The sequence below is a fragment of the Xenopus laevis genome, chromosome 8L (genome assembly GCF_017654675.1).
Source record: "Xenopus laevis strain J_2021 chromosome 8L, Xenopus_laevis_v10.1, whole genome shotgun sequence".
In the NCBI taxonomy this organism is placed as follows: Eukaryota; Metazoa; Chordata; class Amphibia; order Anura; family Pipidae; genus Xenopus; species Xenopus laevis.
Window position 1 is genome coordinate 41,782,678 of NC_054385.1, and position 13,761 is coordinate 41,796,438.

The 13,761-nt window shown below is 37.5% G+C and overlaps 2 protein-coding genes across 2 annotated transcripts in view; one reads left to right on the forward strand and one right to left on the reverse strand.

Annotated features, from left to right (window-relative positions):
• smarca1.L (SWI/SNF related, matrix associated, actin dependent regulator of chromatin, subfamily a, member 1 L homeolog) overlaps nucleotides 1-13,761 on the reverse strand; it is a 59,096-nt gene that overhangs the window by 39,558 nt on the left and 5,777 nt on the right. The window contains exons 2-3 of the mRNA XM_041572727.1: nucleotides 7,467-7,553; nucleotides 914-1,080 (exon numbers count right to left, since the gene is read on the reverse strand). Of these exons, the coding sequence (XP_041428661.1) occupies nucleotides 914-1,080; nucleotides 7,467-7,553 (254 nt within the window). The remainder of the gene's footprint in view (nucleotides 1-913; nucleotides 1,081-7,466; nucleotides 7,554-13,761) is intronic.
• The window catches only part of gab3.L (GRB2 associated binding protein 3 L homeolog), a 144,854-nt gene that overhangs the window by 25,068 nt on the left and 106,025 nt on the right, over nucleotides 1-13,761 (forward strand). The gene's annotated exons all lie outside the window — the stretch shown is intronic.

Here is a 13,761-nt window from a genome sequence, read left to right on the forward strand (position 1 = left end):
TTTCCAGTCGTGTAGTTTAAAAATGAAACTTTAATATAAGCTTCATCGCACTGAAATAAGATTTTTTCTAAATATAATCAATTAAAAATTCTGAGCGTTACTCTTTACTATCGCCCTCTCAGCATTTGCCTCTCTTCATGCAGGAATGAGGAATCTGATCTTGAATGACAGTTAACTCCAATCTATCTTTATGGGGGGCTTATTTTGCCTATATGTATTAAAGCTCACTCTATTAAAATCACCAGGAATCATGTCTCTCTACATGCAGAATTTATGCCAAAGTCAGTTATTTTGTTAGACTGGGATCAGTTATTTGAGTTAGCTCTTATACATCTGCTAGGAAATGGATATAAGATAGATTGGATCTGTCAATGAAAAATCTGACACTCAACTCAGACTTACAACTCTGCATAAAGACAGAATGAAGAGAAATATATGTAGAGAGTGGGATAGTGAAGATAAACTTTATTATTGAACAGCATTTTTAATTTATTGTATTTAGAAAATGTGTTATCTTAGTATGATGAAGCTTATATATTTTCATTTTCGTGATAGTTCCCCTTTAATAATGGCTTGAATTTACACACCTCTCTAAACACATATTTTAAAAAGTGCTCACAAATATGTCTTGCACGCAGACTACGAAAAGAAAATTGATCATTTACCCATAGGAGCAGCAACCAACCAGTAAAGCTGTAAAAACACTGTGTTAATGTATGCATGACAGAATAAAACTGCTGTGCAGCCAAACTTCTCAGACTCAATTTTTGACCCAATAAAATCACAATGAAGGTATGACTGACTATATTAGAAAGTGTGAATTGTAGGTGAAACTACACCTACAAAACAGATAAATAACCCGCATCGAAATTATATAATGTACAGGAATTGATCTCAAGATTAATAAACATACTCTCCGGCTGATAGTAAATTCTGTTTCTCATCTTTCTTTAACTTTGGGCGTCCTAATTTCACTTTCAAGGGAGATGTTGGAGACTTCTGAGCTGTTGGTTGGATAAAATGTGCAAATAGCTCTGTTTGTTTTAGGAGGAATTCAAATCTTTTGGAGCGATCTGTTTTCTAAAAAGAAAAAAGTAAGGTATAAGCAATATGTTCTGTATGCACTCTGGTTTTACCTCCTAACTAGTCTGAAAATCAAGACCTATATCTCTGTAACATATGTTAAAACACATATTTGTTATTTCCCATACAACTTACAGCAGTTGTATGGGAACTTAGAGGCCTATTTATTAAAGGTCGAATTTTAGAGGTTTTTGAAACCATGATTAAACTCACTTTCTCAAACCACAAATGTCATGAATTTTATTATAAAATATGAATGGGAAAAGCCGCAGAAAAGTAGAAGAAACTGTGACTTTTTTGTATTGTCGCACAAAAGCCAGTGTCAAATATATCCGAAAACCTCTAAAACCATGAATCAAAGAAAGATCTTCCAGTTGTTGTAAGGGACATCTGCCATTGACTTCTACATGATTTCAACAGGTTTTTGGATGGACTATTATTGTATTCGGAATTGTCGAAGTTTTGTCGCATAATAAATCCCAAAACAATTGCACCATTTTTTCTGCAACTTGTCCTGAAAAAGTTGCAGCTTTATAAATCAGCCCCTTAATGTTCTATACTGGAGTTGCACGGTTCTAAGCAATCCACAAGATGGCAGCAATGACCTACATGCACATTATTATCTAAGGTTGCAAGTTCAATGCTTTTACTGCTTTCCAAATGCATTATAAATGCATGAAAATTATGCAATGCACAGCAAAAATTAAGTAATACTCACAAGCTCTCCTTCAGGAGGTTTCCTTCCACACTTTATTCTTTATTTTTTCATTTTTTTCCTTTCACAGATTCTGACACAGATTTATGGTCATAAATTCACAAAGTCAATGTACACATGTAAACACATAAGAGTAAGTAGAGTGGCGAATTGCCGTTGCTTAAAAATACTTTTTTTAAATCTATGAACCTTTATAAAGCTCCAGTATAGTTTATGCAGCACTTATTACAGAGATTGTTCATCAGTCACACCAGTCCCTGCCCCAGCAAAGCTTTCGATCTAAAAACTCTATCGCATTCACAGATTTTATCAGGTGCCAGTTAACCTGCCTTAGGGGTAGATTTATAAAAGAGTGAAGTTAGAGATCTCTGCAGTCCGCAGAGTGAAATTCCGCCTCTCTCCATTCATTTCTATGGGATTTTTAAAGGCGTATTTATCAAAGGGTGATAGTGAAAGTTCACCATTTGATAAATACGCCTTTAAAAATCCCATAGAAATGAATGGAGAGAGGTGGTATTTCACTCTGCGGACTGCGGAGATCTCTAACTTCACCCTTTGATAAATCTACCCCTTGGTGTTTTAGAAGAGTGGGAGGACATCAGAGCCGCTAGAGAACATACAAACTCCTTGCGGAAGACTTGCCTGGAATCAAGCTTATTACAGGTATTAGACCTGTTATCCAGAATCCTCGGGACCTGGATAACAGATCTTTCAATAATTTGGATCTTCATATCTTAAGTCTACTAAAAAATCATGTAAACATTAAAAAACCAAAAGGCTGGTTTTGTTTCCAGTGAGGTTTAATTATATCTTAAATTGGATCAAGTAAAAGGTACTGTTTTATTACCACAGAGAAAAAAGAAACCGTTCTTAAAATGTGGATTATTTGGATAAAATTATTCAGAGCTTTCTGGATAACGGGTTTCTGTATAATGGAGCCCATACCTGTACCGAGTACATTTTCCTAACCACTGAGCAGAATTATTGTAACCGTTAGCCCCCAAAACCACATAATTTATGTGGCTATGTTGTAACTCTTTAATTAGGAAAAGAATAAATAGACAACTAATAATGTTTATAATAAAAAAAATCAGGATTGGGTTAAACTATGCATTACCACTGCTAACCATCTGTACAATTAAAGGGAATCTATTTCGAAAATACATTCCAAACATTGTTATCCGACTCCTCAGAGTCACTGCCTGGTCAACCACCCACATCCACTGCTGTTTCCCAACCTTTCTATCTTGCTACATCTGGAATGTCATCCCGAAATTTCTGCAGAAAGAATCTTCCCTAAGGATTAAGCCCTTTAAAGGAACAGTAACACAAAAAAAAGAAATTGCTTTAAAGTTATGAAAATGTCAAGTAATGTTGCCCTGCACTGGTAAAACTGATGTGTTTGCTTCAGAAACGCTACTATAGTTCATATAAACAAGCTGCTGTGTAACAATGTGGAAATTGAAAAAAAGCCAAATGGCACAGGTTAAATAGTGGATAACAGATAACACCATTATGTTTGACAGAGCTTATCTGATATCTGCTGTGTAACTTGAGCCTTTTCTCCTTTGAATGACTGATCCCATTGCTACACAGCAGCTTATTTAGGGTAAGGGCACACGCTGCTATTTTGGGAGATTAGTCGCCCAGCGACAAATTGCTTCTTCTTTGGACAACTAATCTCCCAGAACTTCCTTCCTGCCGGCTAGAATCTAAATTGCTGGCGGGAGGGCACTCGGATCGCTTCGTTTTCTGAAGTCGCCCCATGAGGAAACTTCGGAAAGCCGACGTGATCCGATTCTAGCATTCTAGCCGTCAGGAAGGCAGTTCTGGGAGATTAATTGCCCGAAGAAGAAGCGATTTGTCCCTTGGCGACTAATCTCCCGAAATAGCACCGTTTGCCCTGGCCCTTATATAACCAATAGTAGTGTTTCTAAAGCAAACACGGCAGTTTTACCAGAGCAGGGCAACACTGCATTATATTTTTATTACTTTAAAATACTTTTGTTTTCTGTTTCTTTAAGGACTGACTAGAAGGAACAGATTTTTTAACTAATAATATATATATATATAAATAATATATGCGTTCCTTTATAAGATGCTTGCATTAAATTATTTTCCTATAACATAAAGGCCTATTGATTGGCTTCTGATGTAGAGTGAAGAACCAAACCTAAAGGTGAAAACATCAATGTAGTGCACCGTTTATTATTCTGGTGCAATATTAATAAACAATAACACTGTTATCAATGGGCTACTGTGTTTGGCTGGGCATGTAACTGTATGTGTACAATATTAAGTAGTGGCTGCCTGTGTAAGGATGGCAATATTATATAATGGCTGGCAGCACAACGCCCTACACTCCTGCTTTACCTAACACAGCCCGCCGTGTAAGATCTCGCTCCTTACACGTTCCCTAAAGCCCTTGACTACAAGCACAGTCTCAGAAAATCGTGGCGCCGTAAGTCTCATCACGCGAGACTTTGCGTCATGGCGACACGCAGACGCGCATCACGTATTCGCCTTGTGGCAGTGACACGTGTAGTTGGTGTAGCTGCGCATAATCAGTTTGGGAAAAAATGAAAGTGTTTGTCGTTCGCCGTGTCTTTCGCCCGCAATATTTACTTACTATTTTGTAGTGCCTGCTAAGAGCTCGGAATTGTGCCAGGGAACTGAAAAAAAAAATGCTTTTCATGGTTGCTGCCAGTACATGACGACATTAGAGCTTTATCAAAATTTGGTGTTGACGTGTGGCCTAATGTAGGAGACTATAGTGGGTACTAATGGTTGCATGCTGGTTCCTAGACTTTATTTGAGGTTTTAAAAGTACCTGCTATCATAACAGCCACTTCTCCCAAAGTTTTTGTACAAACTAGGTCCAGATGAAATTGTCATCTTTTAGGTTTTTTTTTGTACTTTGGGGCACCAAGTATTTTTGTGCAAACAAGGGACAGAACAAGGTCTAATTTAGGAGAAAACAATGGGTGAAATTAACTAAAAGTGATCATTTATTCTTCATTTCCTCTGGTTCTAACTCTGAATGTGTGCAGGTTCCCTGTCAGTTCTGCAGCAGAAAGTTCCGGGGCCCCAAAAGGGCGTCAGTGAAGACCAGTACTGGCAGGGGTTCCCCTGTTTCACCGAGGAGATAGACCACTGGCTGTCACGCATGGTTACCCATAAACAGACTTACAGTTAATCTCAAATCCGATCTAGTGTGTTATGTAAGAGCAATCAATATTTTTCAGAATTTAGAGTTAAAATTTAGGAGAATCCAATGGGTACCAACAGTAAGCTTTAGTTTTTAGTCTCTTGTTTTTTTTTTTACGGTGGCATAGAATTTTCTAGACGTTTTGTTTTGGGTGCTGACAGTATCTGCCACCATCAGATCTTCTTCTACCAACGTCGCCAAAAAGGAAAGCGTTTTTTGAGCAAATTAGCAATTTTTTTTGTACTTTGAGGCTCCCAAGTATTTTTGTGCAAACAAGGTGGGAAAAAAGGACAAATTTTAGTACAGTTGACTGAAAGTAATCTTTTACTCTTCGTTTCCTCTGGTCCTAACTCTGAATGTGTGCAGGTTCCCTGTCAGTTCTGCAGCAGAAAGTTCCAGGGCCCCAAAAGGGCGTTGGTGAAGACCAGTACTGGCAGGGGTTCCCCTGTTTCACCGAGGAGTTAGACCACTGGCTGTCACGCACAGTTACCCATAAACAGACTTACAGTATATATGAAATCCGATCTAGTGTTTTATGTAAAGACAAGAACAATATTTTTGACAATGTAGAGTTAAAATATGGGCAAATTTAGGAGAATCCAATGGGTACCAACAGTAATCTTTAGTTTTTAGTCTCTCTTTTTTTTTTAATGGTGGCGTGGAGTTTTCTAGACATTTTATTTTGGGTGCCAACAGTACCTACCACCTTCAGATAGTTTACCAACTTGATCAAAAAGGAAAGAGTTTTTGTGCAAACTAGCTTCATATTTTTTTGTAGATTGAGGCTCCTAGTATTTTTGTGCAAACACGGGGGAGAATTTAATTTAATTTAGGAGAAAACAATGGGTGAAATTGACTAAAAGTTATCTTTAACTCTTCGTTTCCTCTGGTTCTAACTCAAATGTGTGCAAGTTCCCTGTCTGTTCTGCAGCAGAAAGTTCAGAGGCCACCAAAAAAATGGCGTTGGTGAAGACCAGTACTGGCAGGGGTTCCCCTGTTTCATTGAGGAGTTAGACCACTATTAGGCTCCCAGTATTTTTGTACGGGCTAATTTAGGAGAGACCAATGGGTAAAACTGAACAAAAGTAATCTTATACTCTTTCTTTCCTTTAGTCCTAACTCTGATGGGTGCCATGTCAGTTCTGAAGCCGAAATTTCCTTGTTAATTTTGTGGATCCTTGGACATAGTAAGTCCATCAAGTTCAACTTTTTGACTTTTTTAACCTACCTAACTGCCAGTTGATCTAGAGGAAGGCAAAACAACCCATCTGAAACCTCTCCAATTTGCCTCAGAGGGGGAAAAAATTCCTTCCTGATTTCAAAATGGCAATCGGACTAGTCCCTGGTCAACTTGCATTATGAGCTATCTTCCATAAGTCATTGGTAGCATTAACTGTAATAGGCACCACCTTGCATCATATATTGCATCTTTTACTCCAGGAGCCCTCTGATTTTCTGTTGATCCATTGTATTTTCAATATACAAGTCTGCCCTGCTGCATCAGTACATAATTCTGAATTATCCCTAACATTGTGGTGCCTGGAAGTCTCCCAGGCCAAAAACAATCTAGGGACTCTAGGAAAAAGTGGGAATTAATAAAAATATACAATTCACTATGGTTTTATTTTCTTACAATGACACATTTTTTGCTGAATTGGAACATGGGCATTCATTTACACACCCTTGTGCAATGTACTTAACCACCTCGTCAATGGCTAGTATAACCTAATTCCTTTCATATCAGCATGGTGGGTGCTTTATCTCAGGCACATTAATAGGTGCGCTGGCACATGTGTTGTGTTTATGTGCTTGAACATATGGAAGCTTGCACACATTTTAGTCCTGCACCTGCTAATGGTATATAAGATCTCCTTTTGCTATATAATATTCAGCAGATGGATCTATATAAAAGCTCCAACACAAAACTGGTTTAATCTGCTACCTTTATATATATATGTATACTTTGTGTTAAGGTCACGTGTGTATGTAGATCCCAGCCTGACAAGAATAGGATTTAAGTATATACAAATGTGTGTTAGTAAGCATGTGAAAATGCTATACAAGCAGTGTGACAGCAACAGGAAAGTGTAATTACTTTGATCCTAATTAAAACTCTATGCTCAACTTTGCAGGCTAAAAAAATAGCAAATTGTCACTGTATGGGAATATGCTGTTAACCAAAGATTGCCAAAATAACATTTCCTATTTAGATGCATTTTGTAATCACTTTATATTTGGGAACTGCAATCCTATTAAGCATGAAACAGACAGAAAAAAAAGCACAGTAAAATGTGGGCAATGGCGCTTATAATTACCTCATTCACTCCCTTTCTAACTAGCATTTTTACATCCTTTCAGTGAAATTGGTTGTTTCCTGCCATTGTTTCCTCTGAAAATATTTCCACACAAAACATGTCTCAGGATTAATTTAACCATAGTACACCCTGGGAACAAACTTACCATCTTTTCTTCATATTCTGGATCAATTTCCTTCTCAGGTCTGGAAGCCTTAGGAGGCAGCTTGAGCTGAAAGGGGGGATCATTTTTCTAGGGCAAAATAAAGGAACAACAGATTAATTACTGTGTTTACATAACATATATAAATATGCAGGTCCTATGTATACTGCAGGACCTGTTGGGCTGACAAACTGCCCATAGAGCCTCTCCACACTTTCCCAGCCCCACTAATGACATTGCAGTGCTAACTTAAATTAAACACTTGTGCTTGCCCTGCCTTCACTTGTGATGTCAAAGATGATGAGGGTAAAAAGTATATCATTTGCCAAGGCAGTACAGGCCAGGTCATTCTCAGGCTGGGTTAGACAGATTAGTGTCAAAAAATCACCCCACAGACTCAGCATTAACAGGTCTCAGCATTAAAAAGCAAAATTGCTGATGTTTTGAAGATACAAAACAAGGCAGTGCCTGGCTAGGTCTCTACTAGAGAACCTTTAACCCTTGGTCCCACTCAAACAGCAGTTAGATATAGGTAGCATCAAATGGCAGTGGTTTTTCTATAGGAAATAAAGATGGGTTGAATTCTCCTAGGCTGGAGCCCACTAAAGTATCCTCTGGTAGACCCTGTAAAACATATTCTGCACTTTACAGGGGCAATTTATTTGTTCCAGCACATATTTATGTAAGGCTTTTAAACAGATTTAGAACATAGTTTGAAAGACGTTTAATTGTTGATGATTAAAGAGTTTTAAAAAGTCACTGATGCGTTAAAATTGATGTTTTAAGTGAAACTGTGTCTAAACTAAACTCGCACACCATTAAAGGGGAAGGAAACCTAGTCGGCGCAAACCCCCCACCCGTTTGTTGCCCACCCTCCCTCCTCCCCCCTGGCCTACCCGTCCCGCTGGGCAAATGCCCCTAACTTGTTACTTACCCTTCTGCACAGGTCCAGTCCAGGGAGTTCACAGACAACATCTTCTTCCACGTGATCTTCTTCCTGCTGTGAACGGCGTTTTGGCGCATGCGCAGTAGGATAATTTCGCCGGTATGGATCTACTGCGCATGCGCCAAAAGTCACGCGCATGCGCAGTAGATCGTACCGGCAAAATGCTCCTACTGCGCATGCGCCAAAACGCTGTTCAAAGCAGGAAGAAGATCGCAGGGGGGAGGAGGCAGGGTGGGCAACAAACGGGAGGGGGGGTGGGGGGTTTGCGCCGACTAGGTTTCCTTCCCCTTTAAACATGGTGTTGGAAAGATGCCCTTTGATTTTGAATGGTAGTATGGTTGACAGGCAATGCAATGCAAACCTTTTAAGGTGGCAAGTTTCACTACATTTCACAAATGTTCTCAATAATTTCCCTTGTTTTAGAAAGTAGCACTACTACACACTGCTAAGCAGGTTCATAAACACCTGGGAGAAGATAATCAGAAAAGTGTTTAAAGCGTTTGTAACACCAACATGAGAGGGTTTGTATGCATTCAAACATTATTGATGTTATGTAATAAAAGGCACTTTGTTGCTATGGATTATTGCTCCTGTACCTTTTATTACATATGGGGTATGTGCTGTTTTTTGCACTGGTAAAAAAAGTATGTTTGCAAAATAAGCTGCTATGAAACAATGGGGGTGCCATTTAACATCAAACCAGGCTGTATGGCCCACACTTGTATAACAGATAAAGCAGTGGATTTTGTGAAAATGGTAATTTGCTCTCGTTAGATTTTGGACTTGTTTCCTGGACGTCTATCTTTCACTAGACTTTGCTGATTGGGTAGAAAGGAAAAAAACATAGGCTGTGATCAATGCTAACCACTGACAGAAACAGTCACAGTTATGATTCTTTAGTTACTATAGACGCCACCTATAATGACAATCCATTCATATATATATATATGATGTATATTTTTTAGTTGTTAAAGTGTACATCATCGTTTCTTTTCTAGTAACTCAGTTTGTTCTTGCTATTATTACTAACTTTTTTCTCTGTTTTGGAGCATAAAGAACCAAATTAAAAAATGTATTCAAAACTGGGCGCTGGCTATAACCAAGGCATTTGCTCCCCTATCTGTACCTTAATTGACACTCTTGTAAAACACTTGTGGGTTGCCCTTATATAATTGTAATAAAAATCAACAATTATCTTCTATTTCTTAAAATCTTCCATAACAATGATATTACAGCTGTGCAGTGGCAACCAGGTGCCAGCATTTGTCTTCAGATTTCTATGTGGGCATTGTGATAATAACCCTGATTAATGTGCATCTCCAGATACTCTAATGAAAACCTGGTAATTTGCCTTACATTAAGCTATGTACAGGCTTGTTAGATACTTTACCAGGGAAGAAAAAACACAGGTTTTAGAATAAACTTGTGTATAAGTACTATTTCACAACAGGGTGTGTTTCATAAATTTATAAATGTAATTACCTCTTCCCAAATTCTCCTTTTGGTAGATTTTGTTGTGTGAAATTACCAATTATAGCATGATCCAATTAAATTGTCTATCTATTAAATTGTCTTGCATTAATGGGGTGAGAATGATTGTATTGTTCTGACAAAACCGTCCCTACAGTCATTTAACATTTTTCATAGAGCAATACCGCTATAGGTATTATTTATTATTAATAAATAAGTAAATACCCCTGATAATGTCAGATAATTTTGATGCACATACGGTTTTAGGTAGTGCAATTATCGACTATTGTGTCTTATTAGCATTCTCTTTACACCTTATTGTAAGCAGGGGCGTAACTACAGAGGAAGTAGACCCTGAGGCTGCAGGGGGGCCCAGGAGGTGAAGGGGGCCCCATGAGACCCTAATTAATGAGCATTTTAAATATATACAGGTTATACAGGACAACCTGAATATGTTGAGGGCCCTAAAATGTATTTGCTGTGGGGCCCAGTAACATCTATTTAAATCACTGATTGTAAGTGCAATAATGTGTTTTCTAAAACCATATGCCTTTTACACTGTTGTGCTTATCTGTGCATCACCCATTTGCCTTGTATATTTGTGCATGATTCAGTTCTGTGCAATCGATGAGAACGCTTCATCCAGCTCTACCAATGTCATTGAGGAGTCTCTCTTTCTGTATTACTATTTTAACACATTTTACCATTGCGTAAACAATTTCTAGTCTCTTACTTTATTGTATTGCAAACGTGCATCAACCAGATGTTTTATCAATATTTATTTATGAAATGAAATTCTTTGGTACATTGAACTGTATATGCTATTTAATCAGCTTATCACACACACATGATTTTTTTGTAATCTTTTTGTTTTATCGGTCATCATTTATTATTGTATCTTATCCTTTTTTTATCAATTCAGAATGTATATACCACCCCTTCGTTTTTATACAGTTCTGTTTACAATTTTTTTTAAGTCTCTAAATAAGTTTTGACTATCTTTCTTGGAGATATAAGACTGTCAAGATCAACTAAGCAGCTGCAGTTTAGTTGTATGCCTTTATGTTCTACTTCTGTGTTTGTCATAACTCATACAGCATACTGTGGGTACATTTGGTCCTCCTATGTTTGTTTTCAGGGATTATTGGTTCTACCCAAGCCATTCTAGTTTTAGAAGCCTACTATACCATACTTATGCTGGCCATTCACAAGCAGATTTTGTCTCCGCTCTGCAAACAATCTTAGCGGCCATACACAATCATTTTAACAAATGATTCCCTCATCCACAGTTAGCGATATATGTTGTATCTTTGTTGTGTTGGCCACAACATCTCATATATACAGTAGTAACCGATCAGTTAGTTTGTTTACTTTTGCAAAAGGCAAAGTGAAAAATCTTTTTACAATGATTATCTGATTGTCTCATCCCCTTACTGATTTCATCATTTCTCTATGAAAAATGTTAAATGACTGTAGGGACAGTTTTGTCAGAGCAATACAGGTATAGGATCCCTTATCCGGAAACCCGATATCCAGAAAGCTCCGAATTACGGAATGCCTGTCTCCCATAGACTCCATTTTATCCAAATAATCCAAATTTTTAAATATAATTCCCTTTTTCTCTGTAATAATTAAACAGTAGCTTGTACTTGATCCCAACTAAGATATAATTAATCCTTATTGGAAGCAAAATTAGCCTATTGGGGTTATTTAATGTTTAAATTAATTTCTAGTAGACTTAAGGCGTGAAGACCCAAATTACAGAAAGATCTGTTATCCGGAAAACCCCAGGTCCCGAGCATTCTGGATAACAGGTCCCATACCTGTACAATCATTCTCACCCCATTAATGCAAGACAATTTAATAGATAGACAATTTAATTGGATCATGCTATAATTGGTAATTTCACACAACAAAATCTACCAATGTATGGTCAAAAGGAGAATTTGGGAAGATGTAATTACATTTATAAATTTATGAAACACACCCTGTTGTGAAATAGTACTTATACACAAGTTTATTCTAAAACCTGTGTTTTTTCTTCCCTGGTAAAGTATCTAACAAGCCTGTACATAGCTTAATGTAAGGCAAATTACCAGGTTTTCATTAGAGTATCTGGAGATGCACATTAATCAGGGTTATTATCACAATGCCCACATAGAAATCTGAAGACAAATGCTGGCACCTGGTTGCCACTGCGCAGCTGTAATATCATTGTTATGGAAGATTTTAAGAAATAGAAGATAATTGTTGATTTTTATTACAATTATATAAGGGCAACCCACAAGTGTTTTACAAGAGTGTCAATTAAATCACAATTTGCAACACAATGAACACACATCAGGAGCTACTGTATATTATATTCCTTTATAAGCTAATGGGTATTGTGATGCACACATAAGCTACAATGGTGAGACAATGTAGATACAGTATGCTGCTACAGGTATGGGACTTGTTAAACAGAATGCCTGGGGACCTGGGTTTTTTTCCATATAACGGATGGATCTTCACACCTTAAATCTACTAGAAAATCATGTAAACATTAAATAAACCCAATAGGCTGGTAGAAACAGACCTTTTACCTAATGCCTTGTAATAAAACCATCCAGTTGTCTTTGGGCCAGCACCAGATTCTTGCAGGAAGAATTACTAATAACGTATTAGCTGCATTCGTAAATCATATTCATCATTTCTTTGTGTTCTCCACCAAAATGCATTCATTCCCACTACCAATGTAAACTTGTGAGCCTTTCAGTGCCTTGACTTGGCAAGATCAGAAAGGTCCTCAAAACACATAACCTGTATTTTGCATACAATGGTATTGGCACTGTAGATTCTACATTTGCCAGTATTTAAAAAATTTGGTTTTTAGCAACAAAACAACTATAAATGTATATAAAATGTATACTTGCGGCCTATGTAAAATATTGTTTATAACACATCCCAATATATTGGTGTATATAAAATATAGTTGACGTGAGCTTAGTATCCATTAAAGGACAAGGAAAGGCTTTTGACACTTTTGTGCTTATCAAATAGAGGCCCATTGGTCCTAGCCGCTAGTTGCTGAATTAATTTATCCATAAAAGGATCCTGTCTCAACGCTAGTTCTTTTTACTCGCCGCCACAATGTTCTTTAAAGTGACATCAACAAGATAGCGAAAGCAAACAAATTGCGCAAGAATATTCCTCCCCCTGGATGTAACCACTTCTAAAAAACTTGTGCGCTGTTACAGAATGTACAGATTGTACATTGTAAATAAAAATTTAGTTCATTAGTAATATTTATTTCATTTTACATATTTCATTTGATATCAGTGTGAGTACATGAATTTTCAATTCAATACATTTGGGGGCCGATTCACAAAGGGTCGAATATCGAGGGTTAATTAACCCTCCATATTCGACTGGGAATTAAAATCCTTCGACTTCAAATATCGAAGTCGAAGGATTTCAGCGCAAATAGTGCGATCGAGCGATCGATAAAAAAACGATAAAATCCTTTGAATCGAACGATTCAAAGGATTTTAATCCAACGATCGAAGGAATATCCTTCGATCAAAAAAACGTAGGAAAGCCTATGGGGACCTTCCCCGTAGCTTAACATTGAGTTTGGTAGCTTTTAGATGGCGAACTAGGGGGTCGAAGTTTTTTCTTAAAGAGTCAGTACTTCGACTATTGAATGGTCGAATAGTCGAACGATTTTTAGTTCGAATCCTTCGATTCGAAGTCTTAGTCGAAGGTCGAAGTAGCCCATTCGATGGTCGAAGTAGCCCAAAAAACACTTCGAAATTCGAAGTTTTTTTACTTCGAATCCTTCACTCGAAGTAAGTGAATTGGCCCCTAAATATTTACATTGCTGGATGAATTCATAAAGTCTGA